The 14,182-nt window shown below is 33.3% G+C and overlaps 1 protein-coding gene across 2 annotated transcripts; it reads right to left on the bottom strand.

The window, feature by feature from the left end:
- Nucleotides 1-204: 204 nt before the first annotated feature.
- Nucleotides 205-13,885, bottom strand: LOC139523799 (uncharacterized). Of its 2 annotated transcripts, XR_011664696.1 has the most exons (3): nucleotides 13,786-13,885; nucleotides 461-2,531; nucleotides 205-341 (listed from the first exon to the last, which is right to left on the bottom strand). XR_011664696.1 is itself a non-coding variant. In XM_071318082.1 (2 exons), the coding sequence occupies exon 2, from the start codon at nucleotides 2,523-2,525 to the stop codon at nucleotides 828-830; it is 1,698 nt and encodes a 565-aa protein (XP_071174183.1). In that variant the 5' UTR covers nucleotides 2,526-2,531; nucleotides 13,786-13,885; the 3' UTR covers nucleotides 205-827. The 2 variants fall into 2 exon arrangements, 1 of the variants encoding a protein (XP_071174183.1); XM_071318082.1 differs by having other exon boundaries at nucleotides 205-2,531.
- Nucleotides 13,886-14,182: the final 297 nt, after the last annotated feature.

The raw sequence follows: 14,182 nt of genomic DNA, 5'->3' as shown, positions 1-14,182 counted from the left end.
ATGTGCAATATTGTTTCAAATAGAGAAAACTTGTAATTATTTTCTTCAAAATAATGTTAGCTAACTGTTCCATTTACGTATTTTGTTATTATACATATAAATGATCTTACAAACTTGTAATTTAGCCTAGTATATATATATCTTTACAACATAAAATTTCCTTAGTCATGTTAGTTTCAAAATTCTAAATATCATATAGACATATCACTTTGAAAAATATTTAATTGTATTTTATAGTATTACAAAGTAGTGTGCGTTTCTTATCGTTATCCAAAAAGATAATATATAGTTAATAACAACAAACTTTTGTTTTGGGTTATTCAATTTTTTGTTTATAAATTCTGAATAATTATTATGAGTTAATTAAACTTGATGTAAATAAATCATCAGAAACTGACAGTGATAATATTGAACCCTAGATCCTTAAAATAAGTGCCCCATTTATTGCCTCTCCTCTCACATATATATTTCCAAAATCGGTATACAAAATGCGGTTTTAGCTATTTTCAGGCGTCAATAATCAACTTGGTCATCCATCTCTTACGGAAAATAAGTCAAATTGGACACAATGACGAATATCAAAGTAAATTGTGTTAAGCTTCGAAAACGTGAAATAAAAGTTGACATTTAGACATTTAGACACCCTGATGTGAAATTGACCCAACAAAACTAATAAAAAATACTAAATTTAAAACTGACAATCTACACTCTTAGAGTAAATATCTTACGTTAGTAATGTCAATAATATTTTTGCACTGTTTACATTGAAAATTTGTTTGTAAGTCTACAGAATGTTTCAAACTGTTTGATTTCTGACGTTTAGCCGATCATTTAACTTCATACAAACTGGCTGGTCCATAGTAATTCGTTACCATTAGAATATTTCTTCCTTTGTCAAAATAGATACCATAAGGGTGTTGTATCCCATTCTCGTTTGTTAACAATCGACGCGCGTGCTTTCCATCTGGTGAAAGTACGACGATACTGTCATTCCAATAGCATACCACGTACACGTTGGAATCATTATCAACTGCTACTCCACGAACAGATTTAAAAATAGATTCGTCTTTGTATTCCCAAACCTTCTGTCCCGTGATTGTGTAGCATGTTACGGTATTTGATTGATTTATTGTATGGTATATCCTGTCATTTGATGTTGCAACATAGTTCCAGTTTTGCTTACCATCGACTTTAACTACTGTAGTAACAGTACTTCCGCTATTGACGTTTGCTGTTTGAATACCCCTTCCTACTTCATAATATAGTAATCTTCCTTTTTCATTTGTAATGCCGTAGCACTTATTGGACGTTTTAATCTGGTTTACAATCTTTTTATTGACGATGTTGATGATTTGTATCTGATAAGGCTCTGTATTATGGGTGACAGCAACCGTGATTTCATTAATAGATGTAACATCTAAAGGAAAATGTGATACAGGTATTTCACAATCAAACAACCCCTTATCATTGTGGATTACAAGCCGATCATTGGACTGGTCTACGAAGACCATTTTCCCAGAAGGCATGATTGTGCAACCCGTGATTCCAATTTTTCGTTTTCCTTCCGATATCTCAATTGTTTTTAATATGGTAAGATTAATGTCATTGATTGTTTTGGATATCGTTGGTATCCTTTTCTGAGCTTGTTTTTCTCTATCCGTCGTCATGGAGATCATTGACGGTTTTGTTGTAACGGATATCTCTCCGATCTTTGTCATGGACAGTATGTCTGACATCTTGTTGTCTAGTTTACATTGTAAGTGTATTTGTTGTAAGCCACTATCTTCTTTTAAAGACGTCATGAACATCCCTTCCTCTTGGATCTTGGCCTCAAACATTTTACCGCCAAAAAATGTCTGAAGGTCAGTTGCAAAACGTTTAGTCGCAGCTATATTGTTCTGTAGCTCATCTATTGTTTTCTCATGGTCAGAAACTTTTTGCACAAATCTGTTTATTTGTGGCATGACCTTTTGTTCCGCAGCTTGTAAATCCTGTTGTATTTCTTGTTCAAGTTTATCTAAATGTATGTTTATTTTAGCACGCATTTCTTTTATATCTGTCTGAAATCCTTGCCGCTGCTGTTTGATTATCTCTAGATTCTGTCTTCGATCTTCCACTATTCTGCCTATGTTATTTTTCATTTCTTTTAAATTTTGTTCCATAATTTCAAATAATGCTGAATTCCTCGTGGTTTTGACAATTTCATCAATTGCTAACAAATCACATTTCTTGTGATTTGTTGTGATGCAAAGCAGACAACAAAGTTGTTCATGTTGAGAACAGTAGATCTGATATTTTTTGTCATGTTCTGGGCAGTATTGGTTTATACTTGCTATTATGGGCGGTATTTGTTTATAATCATCCATTGAAGTTACCTCATGCTTTCTTGTACCTCTTGAAGCTCGGTGGTGTGTTTCACACGATGTGCATATCCCTTCGTTGCATTCCGGACACCAAAAGGCAGCTGCTTTAACCACGTCCTGAGCTTCACACACGCCACAATATGATCCAGTAGCTGAAGTCATTCTAATCTTCAAAACAAAATTGATAATTATATAGCTACTGACTTTAAAACGAGCTTGAAAGTACTAAAAATCCGTTTAATTTTTTTTTGTATTCCTCAATTTTGGACAGACAAAATCGAAACAAGAGGCCCTCAAGAGCCTGAATTAATCACTATGACATTTTGTATTCATTTTTATTTTAATTGCATTCAGATATATTTGCTTATTAGTGAATCTTATTTAGTGATATTTTTGTATACATGTACATGTATAATGTTTTGATGAGTGATTTTTTTATTTGTACTTCATATACATGATATATACAGTAGTTTTTTTAAGATAATTTGCAAAATCATTAAATTAAAAAATCTTGATTTAAGATCAAATATTCATATCAGGAGTCTGATATTTGACCAAAATTAAACTTGTAAATATCCCTCAATCTATTTTTTTTTTCTTTTTTTTTTTAATTTGTCCCCGATTCCCTGCCTTATAAAATTTATATACTCATTTAGTGGAATTAGCACTTATTAATAGAAAACAAACTGACAACGCAATGGCTAAAAATGAAAAAAAGACAAACAGACAAACAATAGTACACATGACAAAACATAGAAAACTAAAGAATAAGCCACACGAACCCAACTAAAAACAAGGGGTGATCTCATGTGCTCTGGAAGGGTAATAGTACTGCAACTGACATCGAAAAACACGCTAAGTTAACGAGTTTAATGGTCCGGAATAACAAACGGCTGAAAATTGTTTTAAATGATAGAATAATATCTATATTTTAAATTCCGTCTGGTTGTAAAAAGTTTCTATGGTCACATTTTTGTATTTTATCCCTTTTATGGGGGTACCCTCAATTAACGGTTTTGGGTAGTTACCTTAAAATCACAAAATATATTTTTTTGTTAAATTTCCCGCTATTTTCGTAAATATTTTCGATGCACATATCATCAAGGATCATCGGAATGATTAAGACATACATATTATACCATCTCCAAGTAAAACTTTCAAAATTAAAGTTGGCCGTTTTTTTAGATACGAATTTAACGCGTTTTCTTTGAAAACGAGAAAACATATGATTCAAAAACAGTATTTGACTTTTGATAGGACAAAACATATTATTGCGATACTGCATGCAAATTGTTTTGGGCAAATTCCAAACAGTTTTGTCAAAAACTCACAAATAAAAACATCATTTGTAAAATTTAGAAAGGAAATGTGGAATGTGTCAAAGCGACAACATCCCGACCATAGAGCAGACAACAGTCGAAGGCCACCAATGGGTCTTCAATGAAGCGAGAATTCCCGCACCCGTAGGTGTCCTTCAGCTTGCCCCTAAAAATATGTATACTAGTACAGTGATAATGGACGTCATACTAAACTCCGAATTATACACAAGAAACTAAAATTAAAAATCATACAAGACTAACAAAGGCCAGAGGCTCCTGACTTGGGACAGGCGCAAAATTTCGGCGGGGTTAGACATGTTTATGAGATTTCAACCCTCCCGTTATACCTCTAGCCAATGAAGAAAAGTAAACGCATAATAATACGCACATAAAAATTCAGTTCAAGAGAAGTCCGAGTCCGATGTCAAAAGATGTAGCAAAAGAAAATAAATAAAATGACAATAATACATATTAAATAACAACAGACTACTAGCAGTTAACTGACATGCCAGCTCCAGACCTCAATTAAACTGATTGAAAGATTATATCTTCATCATATGAATATCAGGCACAATCCCTCCCGTTAGGGGTTTAGTATCATACTATCATAAAATATATGAGAAAAACATAACCCTCCGTGTCATGCCAATAACTGTTTTAAAAAAAATAAATAAAAAATAAATGTGTTTAGTTCCGATGCAAAGACCCTATAAGTGAATCAATATTAAAGCCAAAATATGCAATCTTTAATGACCTGACAACAGTATCGTAACTATACCCCTTCTTAAGACGTCTGTTTAAAGATTTTGTAAGCTTTTGAGGTGAATACTAACATTTTTGTGCTTTGTAAAGAATATTACCATAAAAGATTGGATGTGAAATACCTGAACGTATTAGATGTCTGCATGTTGAGTTATATTTACGAATTATTTCTTTATACCGGTGATAGAATTTAGTAAATGTTTTGACCAGTTTGTGATATCGAAAACCCTGGTGTAATAATTTTTCAGTAATACATAAATTTCTCTCGCTAAAATCTAATACGTTGTTACATACACGAGCGAATCGTACAAGTTGAGATATATAAACACCATAAGATGGTGACAAGGGAACGTCACCATCTAAAAATGGATAATTAACGATAGGAAATGAAATATCATCTCTTTTATCATACATTTTTGTATTAAGCTTCCCGTTAATGATATAGATATTAAGATCGAGGAAAGGACATTGGTCATTGTTAGTATTAGCTTTATTTAAAGTAAGTTCAACAGGATAAATTTCTTTAGTATACATACTGAAGTCGTCATTATTGAGAGCTAATATATCATCCAAATAAGTATTGTTAAATGTTTGTATCAAATGTTGTTTCGATGGGTCTTTGTTAATTTTAGTCATACATTGTAAATCATAACAATACAAAAACAGGTCCGCAATAAGTGGTGCACAGTTAGTCCCCATTGGAATTTCAATAACTTGACGATATACGGAATCTTCAAAGCGAACAAAAATGTTATCAAGTAAAAATTCAAGCGCATATATAGTATCAAAGCATGTCCAATCGACATAGTTCTTTTGTTTATTGCTACTAAAAAATGACCTAAAAGAGTTTGAGCATACATACTCGCATTCTGACTTTTTAAATGCCAAGTTAATAAGGGATGTGAATTTTTTCTTAATAAGAATATGAGGCAAAGTGGTATAAAGGGTAGAAAAATCAAAACTTTGAACAAATTCAAAATCACCAATATATGCATGCAATTTATCAAATACTTCCAACGAGTTTTTGACACTCCAAAAGTAATTAATTCCACTATTTTCAAAGGCTTTATTTAAACAATTTAGTATCAGGTTTTTTATTGTACCAAGTGTACTAGTAAGTAAAACAGACAATTGAGCAGTGGAACAATGGCTTGAAGATGAAATGAATCTATATTTGTAAGTTTTTTTGTGTAGCTTCAGAAGCTAGTACATAGTTGGGACTTATATTGTAATTGGTTCTGCTTGTAAAGAAGTAGCTAAAAGTTTGTGTTTGTTACAGATGTCGTTTTCTGAAAATGAAGTCAGTTGGAATGTTGGTAAATTCGTGATTTCCTTTTGCAGAACCTCTATATAAAATTTACGTCAAACAATAATGATATTATTAGCAGCTTTATCAGCCGGGACAAAAACAAATTCCTTGGCTAGTTCTTTTAGTTTATGTTTGGTACGCGAAATAGGGTTTTTATGGTTGTTGTTAAGAGTAAAATGTTCTTTAAAATGTTGTTTTCGAATATCAACTATCTTCATTACTGAATTAAAAAAAGAGTCCAAAGATTTTTTGTCAGCTTTTTCCCGTTTTACCTATTTTAAACAGTAGGTATGGAGTGAGTCGTGGATGATATTACGACACTCATTCCAATTAATAATTGACGGGGTACGATATTTAGGTCCTTTACTGAGGAATGATTTTAACTCTAGGTCGCGAACGATGTTAAGGTCTCCTGTTATGACATGGGAAATGGGGCCATAGGTGTGTTCGGAATTACTGCAACTACACGACATAGGTGTATTTTCAATGATATTTATATCTTTACACAATTGTCTATAATTAAACACATATTTCCGGGTAGATTCCTTGTAAATATAACAAATAAGAAGGAGTTCAGTATTATCAAAATATCCAGGAATGTGGTCTTTAACAGAATGGTCGAAAAATACCGGCAATATTTACAAAATCAAAACCTTTATTGACATACTTTATCTTAATAAAATGTTTTTTATGATCTTCAGGGCGGTCAATTTTTGGAAACAATTTAGAATAACAATATGCAATTATAATTTGAACAATTTTATACTTAGAACTGTAATATGAAATTGTGTTGCAATCCTCTAAAATTTTATTTAATTTATATATAGGTAAAGAGCAAAGCTTGGTTAACAGATAATGTCTGCCCTTGTTTTTTGAAATAGAAATTAGATCCGAAATATTTGTATGGTTGGTCCGAAATTTTGTTTGATTGCGATTTTTTCTGCGTCCATGAGAACGATTTTTACGAACAGTTTAAGAAACTATATCCAAATGTTAACATAATCGGTTCTTGATATATTGCCAATTCCCATGATATTATCATTAAGACCGAGAGGGTAGACTCTCAATAATTTTTTAATCCAATTTAATTCAATTATTTTCCGTGATCGTACAAACTTTAAATGAGATTCACCAGGCTTCTTATTTACTACTTCTAAAAGTTGAACTGTTAAATATTTAATAGGATGATTGTGCCTATTAAGATGTTGATAAATGAAACGATCCAGGTGTTCTTGCGTGCGTTTAGATAAATATCGCCCAGTTTCACCTACGAACTGAATACCACAACCCGGTTTGTTTCATGTGAGTAAATAAATAATATTGTTTGTTTTTCAAGTAATATCAGTTTCAAAATTTAAAGAAAATGTGCGACTATTAAACGTGGACCTTCCCGTATTGTTGGTGGAAAGACGGGGACATGTAAGTCATTTTTGGAATGACACTTATCGATAGAAGGGTAACCACGATTTTTATTGTTAAAAATGTTAGCGATGGTAGTATTTTTAGATAAGCGATTTTGAAGATTGAGACGTGTAGATACCCTTTAAACGAGTTTAGTATTTAATATTTTTCCATTTCGAAGCTTCATATTTGTTTTTGGTATGTAGATTTTATTACAAAGGAGCAAAGACTGGCGTCCAGAAGATGAACCAGCACACAGTAAATTGAATTGTGTAAAAATGAAAACATCTGTTCGGCTAAAGACGTCAAACGCTTTTTGTCATAAATTACCCGACAAAAGATAGGGTATATCAAGGTAGCGACTGACGTCTGACTAAATAGATGAATGGGGCTGAAAATTAAAATAATAATATTTAATAAATAGTCCTAAAGTAATGAACATAGAGAAGTTCTCGCTCGGACACACACATTCTATAATCTAGTATAATATAAGAGCATAAACCTTAAGCACGGGGAGGCACTCTACTGTCTCCACACGGCACTAAAGACAAACTCTGTAAAAAATAAAATTGAGAAAGGAAATGGGGAATGTGTCAAAGCGACAACAACCCGACCATAGAGCAGACAACAGTCGAAGGCCACCAATGGGTCTTCAATGTAGCGAGAATTCCCGCACCCGTTAATTACGGAAATTTCGTATCCGTCAATCAGCTCCACCAATTATTTTTTCCTTCACAATAAATTTGATAGTTTCGATGTGATTGTGTATTTTTTGAAGGACAAGTTCATTTATTTTTGAGTGATTTGAATATATATAGTAGTTCTTTCGTGTATTTTCTGTAAATAAGTTATATTTTTATTAATAAAATTTTTACTTTTTATAAAAGTTAACTAAATCTTCCGGATAAGAGGTTTTTCCGGATAATGACTACAGTTGATATTGTTTGAAAATACATTGTATGTCAATGTTTAACCTCAGAGCAATTAATATGCATGCAAGTGGTCGGGGAAAAAAGTACGATTGAAATTTCGCAGAGATTTGGTGCGTGACAAGGTGATGCTACAACCAACTTCTCTTGATATTGTGCTTTCCTTGGGCGAATCATCAGTGATGTTATGAGACTTGCGCCAGTAGGCAAAATTGTTGCGTCTTTAGATTAGATTGGTTGATTGATTAATGGTTGCATAACGTCCAGTGGCAAATATATCATGCATGTTCAGGACAAGAACAAGTTAACAATGAAAACAATAGGAAGGTCTTGTCTTAATAGACGCCATTCGGGATGATGGTCGGGAAAATTTTGACTGTCAATGGAAAATGATGGTATTTTGGATTGGGACAGAAATTTTGCATTGCAACAGGCCACCTACGGACCCCTCAAAGAGTTGTTGCGAGGGTTCTTACCGCGCAAAAACATGGCACTCTCTTTACACGAGGCATTGGATTTAACGTCCCCATTCTGACCGGACATGACTGCGAACTTGATACACCCCGCACAGTCAAACGGACCTCCCACTTCGTTTATTGCCGGTCGGGAGAAGACCAAGTGACCATATTTCGTTTCCCCAGTTACCCTTGAGGAACTTTAAATTAGAAACAACAGAAATCCATAGATGTGATCAAACTTATCCACATGTATCCTCACAACCTGACACTTATACGATCTCGCGCTCAGTTTTTTTCTTGTAGTTTGGATATGAAAACAGTTTTTTTGTGAAATGCAAAACCTTTAAAAAAAAAGAGACCCAGAACACTACACAAAACAGAGTCCTATAAACGTGTTGACAGTCTTTTAAGTTGCATGTGCGAATTGATGTGAGTAATCATTTATCCATGCATTACCAAGTACTTATTGAAATTAACACCTCTGCAATTAGGTGCAGTAACTGAAAAATTCGAATTTTAACTTGCTGTCACTTCATTGATAACAGTTGTTAATGATGATCTGTTATTCCATAAGAAAAAGCCTTTCTCATGTAGCACGTCTTCTACATATACCGATCACTTTTACCCAAGATTGTCCCTGATGCTTACCAAACTGCCAAACTCCAGAACTAACTAGATATTGTGAAACCTTACATTTCAGACACAGTGGCACCAAGGGATATAAAATAAAGATTTTAGCTCTGAACTCAATATAGGGGATGCTATATCTGCTGCAGGAAAATTGAAGTCTATGTTAAGACTTTCAGAATTTTACCAAGGTGTGTGTGAAAATATCAATGATACATTAAAAGAAGAACAATTACTTCACCCTGCCGCCAATGCTCTTATGAGCTATGTCCTTGTTTGGGTATTTTTATGGAAAAGATGTCCGCATAGCTTCTTAATAGATATAGGAAGATGTGGTATGCGTGCCAATGATAGAATATACCACCCAAGTCACAATTTATAAAAGTAAACCATTATAAGTCACGGTACGATCTTGAACACAGAGCCTAGGCTCTTAAGTTCACTTGTTGGTTAATTGATGAAAAATAACACAAAGGCGCTTCTGAACTGTATATTGTCCCTAAAGACAACACAAATTCGTAAATGTATGGCTATTACAAAATCAATCGTTTCTGTAGCAACATTTGCCACATTACATTTGAGACTGGCCGTGCAGATATGTCAAGAATGTGCGTATGGGAATATGGGCCATGAACATTGATCGAAACTTTGTACTCTCGTTGCTTTTGTGTTTCCTATGCAGAGGTAAGACTATACCTGATAAGTGTGACCGAATCAAGACGGTATTTACACTCCAGATGGCATTGTACTCAAAAACTGTGTTTGCTTTGAACAAACTCTGTCCTGCGCCGAATTTGTTCTTGTTAAAAAAGGGAAGTGTGTTGTAATGCTAATACGCGTACTGAATCCGCATATGATGATTAAGAGATTAGTTCATGTCCCTATTTGATGAAGACTTGAGCTATTGTGTGTCGCTTTAATAAGTTATATAAGGGTCATGACTAATTGTGAATTACAACATTACCAAATTGACATAACATTGTATAATGTTTCATCCTTCTCTTAAAAAAATTGATGAGTAAACTTTTTTACCAGGATTATCCCACTAAGACAATGTTCATGCACCAAACTGACTTTGTTTTACACTCAACCAAACCCCTAATCCAGGCAAGTAACACTTATGATTTTTTTAAACCTCGCATTCGCCTCGGGTGACTATGGTATTGTTTGTGTTAAAACCAGACTTTGCAAATACACAATATGTATTTATCTATAACAAGATACTAATTTTCACAAAATACACAACCTTCGAGATGCAAAATTAAAAACACTGTTTCAGCGCTTGAATTTAGTTTTTTTCAAAGATAGAAAAAAATATTGAAATAATTTGATAAACTTGTGTTTTATATATTGGAAAATAATTCTGTAGCATAATGCAGTGAAACACTATACACAATATAAAAGTTTATGGATGTGAAAAGGTCAAGGCCACTTCTTATTTTGCTATGTCATAAATGGAAAAAAAATGTTTGTAATGGCAGCTTTTCATACAAGTAGTAAAATTTGTCGTTTTAACATCGTTTATATGATTGAATCGTTTTTTTAGCATTCTATTGAACAATATCATTAATTTCTCCTTTTTGTCCTTGTGGTTGAAATATTGACATTTTTAGGTCTGACCTTTGATCTCTATTTCACAAAAATGTGACCACTCTAGATTTTTACGACCAAACTTTTCTTATTGTACACGTTTTCCTCTTTCCATCGATATATAATTTAGGTGTGTGTTCTTCCGGACCATTAAAGTTTAAAAAAATGAATTCTGGTTGCAGTACTATAAGCAGATCCTACTAAAGGATAAACAATACGAACCCCACCAAAAACAAGGGGTGATCTCAGGTGCTCCGGAAGGGTAAGCAGATCCTGCTCCACGTGTGGCATCCGTCGTTTTGCTTATGTGATAACAAATCCGGTAAATAGTCTAATTCGGTAGATCACATTCACGAAAGGGAAGGGATTGTAGTTACGACGTAAGGAACATATCCGATATCATTTGTGAAACGGTTATTCCATAACGGTCAACCAATTCGTGTTGGCGTCCGTAAAATTTACGAAGGGATGACTTCAACTTCACCGTTTGCAACTCTTGGTTTAATAGCTTCTTTGTGAGCAGCAACCCTTTATCAAGAAAATCATGATAGGAAATGCAAGCACGAGGATATCGTATCAATTGGGATATTTATTCACCGTATGCAGGTGCTGCTGGAATGTTGCTACTTAAAAATGGAAAGTTCATAATTGGAAAGCTGAAATCATCTCTTTTGTTATAAAGTTTCGTTTTCAACCGACCCTCATTGTCAATTTTTAGATGTTAGTCAAGATATGAGGCCGACTTAACTGTATCTGCAGTATCCTTTATCTCTAGTTCGATTGGATAGATGCGTTCACAATAGTCACTAAATTTTGAATTATTTAGTGAAAGAACATCATCTAAATAGCGGAAAGTAGAGTAAGAGGATATTGCTAACTTTTAATTTCTAAGAAGTTCCTGTATGAAGTCAGCCTCAGAATAATAAAGAAAGAAGTCGGCAAGAAGAGGGGCATAATTGGTTCCCATTTGAATGCCGACAGTCTGTTGAAAAACACGTCCTCCGAACGTAACAAATATGTTGTCAATCAAGAAATCAAGCGTCTTGATAATGTCAGTTTCAGAGAACATTTTGTTTGAATCAGAGTGATCCTTTATACAGTAGGATTTATCCCTCCCTATTTTGTCATTGACAATTGCAGCCATTTTGACTTATGTTTGTGCTTATCATTTCATTTCTAATTACAGCTTCAATTTATAATGTTTTCTGCAAAAATTAGTAAAAAACGCCTTAAAATGGCGGTAACTCTTGTAAGTGATCATTCATGTTGATCTGATTTTGAATATTGTTGCTAAAACACAGTTTCCCTCTATTATGGTTTCTGCTAAATCGCACATAATGTTAAAAAGAATTGTTGTCCAATCTTTCGGAATATTCCATAAGAGACAAACCTTGACCTTTGATAATTTAAACCCTTTCACTAATTCTCTTATTAGGTTTTGAGGTGTTTAAATCATAAATGGTATTTAACCTTACTGTTCAATTTTTTGTAACATCACCCCTCGGGGCAATACTCCGGGCTTGATTAAATCATAAGTATCTGAGAGTAATCAGATGTCAGTATTTATTTTTGTATTTATTTTTGATGTGGTTAAACCGATGTCGTAAATGCATCAGCTATTTTGGAAAACCAAGTACACTCTATTTTTCCAATGTAGTATTTCCACTGATGCTAGTAGTAGATGCTATAAATCCAACCATTTTGACATTCACACCATTTTAACATTCAAAGGTTTGTATGCATGAAAGATGATAACAATTATTTAAAGAAATTCCAACAACCAAGGTCTTTTCATGGATCAAATTCCTTATCACATGTTTTATCTATTAACAAGACGGTGCTATTACATTTTCCCAGCATTAGGTTTGCATTTTGTAAATCAATGGCAGGTGAAGGAAGTCAACTTAGGAGTGCGGTGATTGGATGTAAGAGTACAATTTAATGTTTCATTCTATAAATAACTACAATATAAATATATAAATTTTGAAACCCATTGAAATATTTTTTAGAGAATTATTCGAAAAGACTTCAAAAGTTTCATATATTTAGTGTAAAATGACGGGAGGCAAGGATGTTAACATAAACGAGCTCTTTTGGAACTTGGTCATTCATGGTACTTTTTGGTTTCAATTTTGAAAAAGAATTATAAAGTACAAAAACCACATATAAAAGTTTTATCCAGGTTTTTATTATAAAAAGTGGTAAATTTAGAAAATTTTAATATTGTCGCCTATGGCAGAATAAATAGTATCGATTTCCCTGGTGCATTTGGCTCAGTATAAACGGTTTCAGAAAAGGAGCATTTTTTAAATCTTACAAGGATGAATACGACAGAAGAAGGCCTAAGAGGACGATGATGACGTCAATGGAAAGGAAGACGAACGACGACATAAGAAGAAGGACTACATACGCCAAGTGATGACGACAGCTAACGTGCAGGCAAGATAATAGAAAAAGAAAAAAAACGAAAGTCAGAATTATACATGTTAAAGGTGTGCATGTCCACAAAAAAAATTGCAGGTATAATTTTTTTTTATTCCCAAAATGTTTTGATACTATATAATGATAATATTCTGTTTGTATTGTTGTTAATAACATAAACAAAATTAACACCGAGAAGGGTGACTCTATTTTCTTGAACGGAAATGTCTAAATATACTTCATTCCTTTTAACTTTGAATATACAAACTATTCTCGATATTACAAAAATGTATTTCATCAGAGGCTGATTTAGAGGTTTTTTAGGGGGCCCGAACCCCAACCTTGTCTGCGGAAACTTTGGTTGATTATATAGGGAATCACTGAATCATGACTGGAGCGGGGCCCCTCTCAGGCAGTCAGTGGTCCTCACTTATGAACATTTCTGGATCAGCCACTGGTCATGGTGTTTCTATAGAAGCTATATATAAATATGTGGTCATCACAAAGAACTGAAAGTACTTTTGGTTTACTCTGCAAATCTAAAATTAAAGACATTTGCTAATGCATTGATAAGTAGATGATATAAAAATATATTAGTAGTTTTACCTTAAATGTTTATGTCATTCAAAAATTCTTATTAAAACATTTCATGTCTTCTCACAAGGTCAATAAATCAACCCGGATGTTTAAATGTCACAATACACGTAATGCCATGTATACTGTTCATCAAAACGCAGCACATATACAAAAATTGACTGCTGAATTCTTTTCATAAAAAAAGTATATTTTTCAGATGTAAAATGAAGAGTTTAGACTGTTAGCACGATTAGAAAAGAGCGTCGATAGTTAAAAATAATTTTATATACTTAGGATAAACTATAAAAAAAAAACAATTTACAACAAAATATAAATTGGCGGGTCTCAAATATGACAGAGCGGGTTCTGAATCAACTAGTCAAAGTCGTTAAACATCTGGAGCAGTCGATGTCATTTATCAGTGGGG

This window comes from Mytilus edulis, chromosome 5 (genome assembly GCF_963676685.1).
Source record: "Mytilus edulis chromosome 5, xbMytEdul2.2, whole genome shotgun sequence".
Classification (NCBI taxonomy): Eukaryota; Metazoa; Mollusca; class Bivalvia; order Mytilida; family Mytilidae; genus Mytilus; species Mytilus edulis.
Note: the sequence above shows the minus strand (reverse complement) of the source record. Positions and strands in the feature narration are given on the sequence as shown.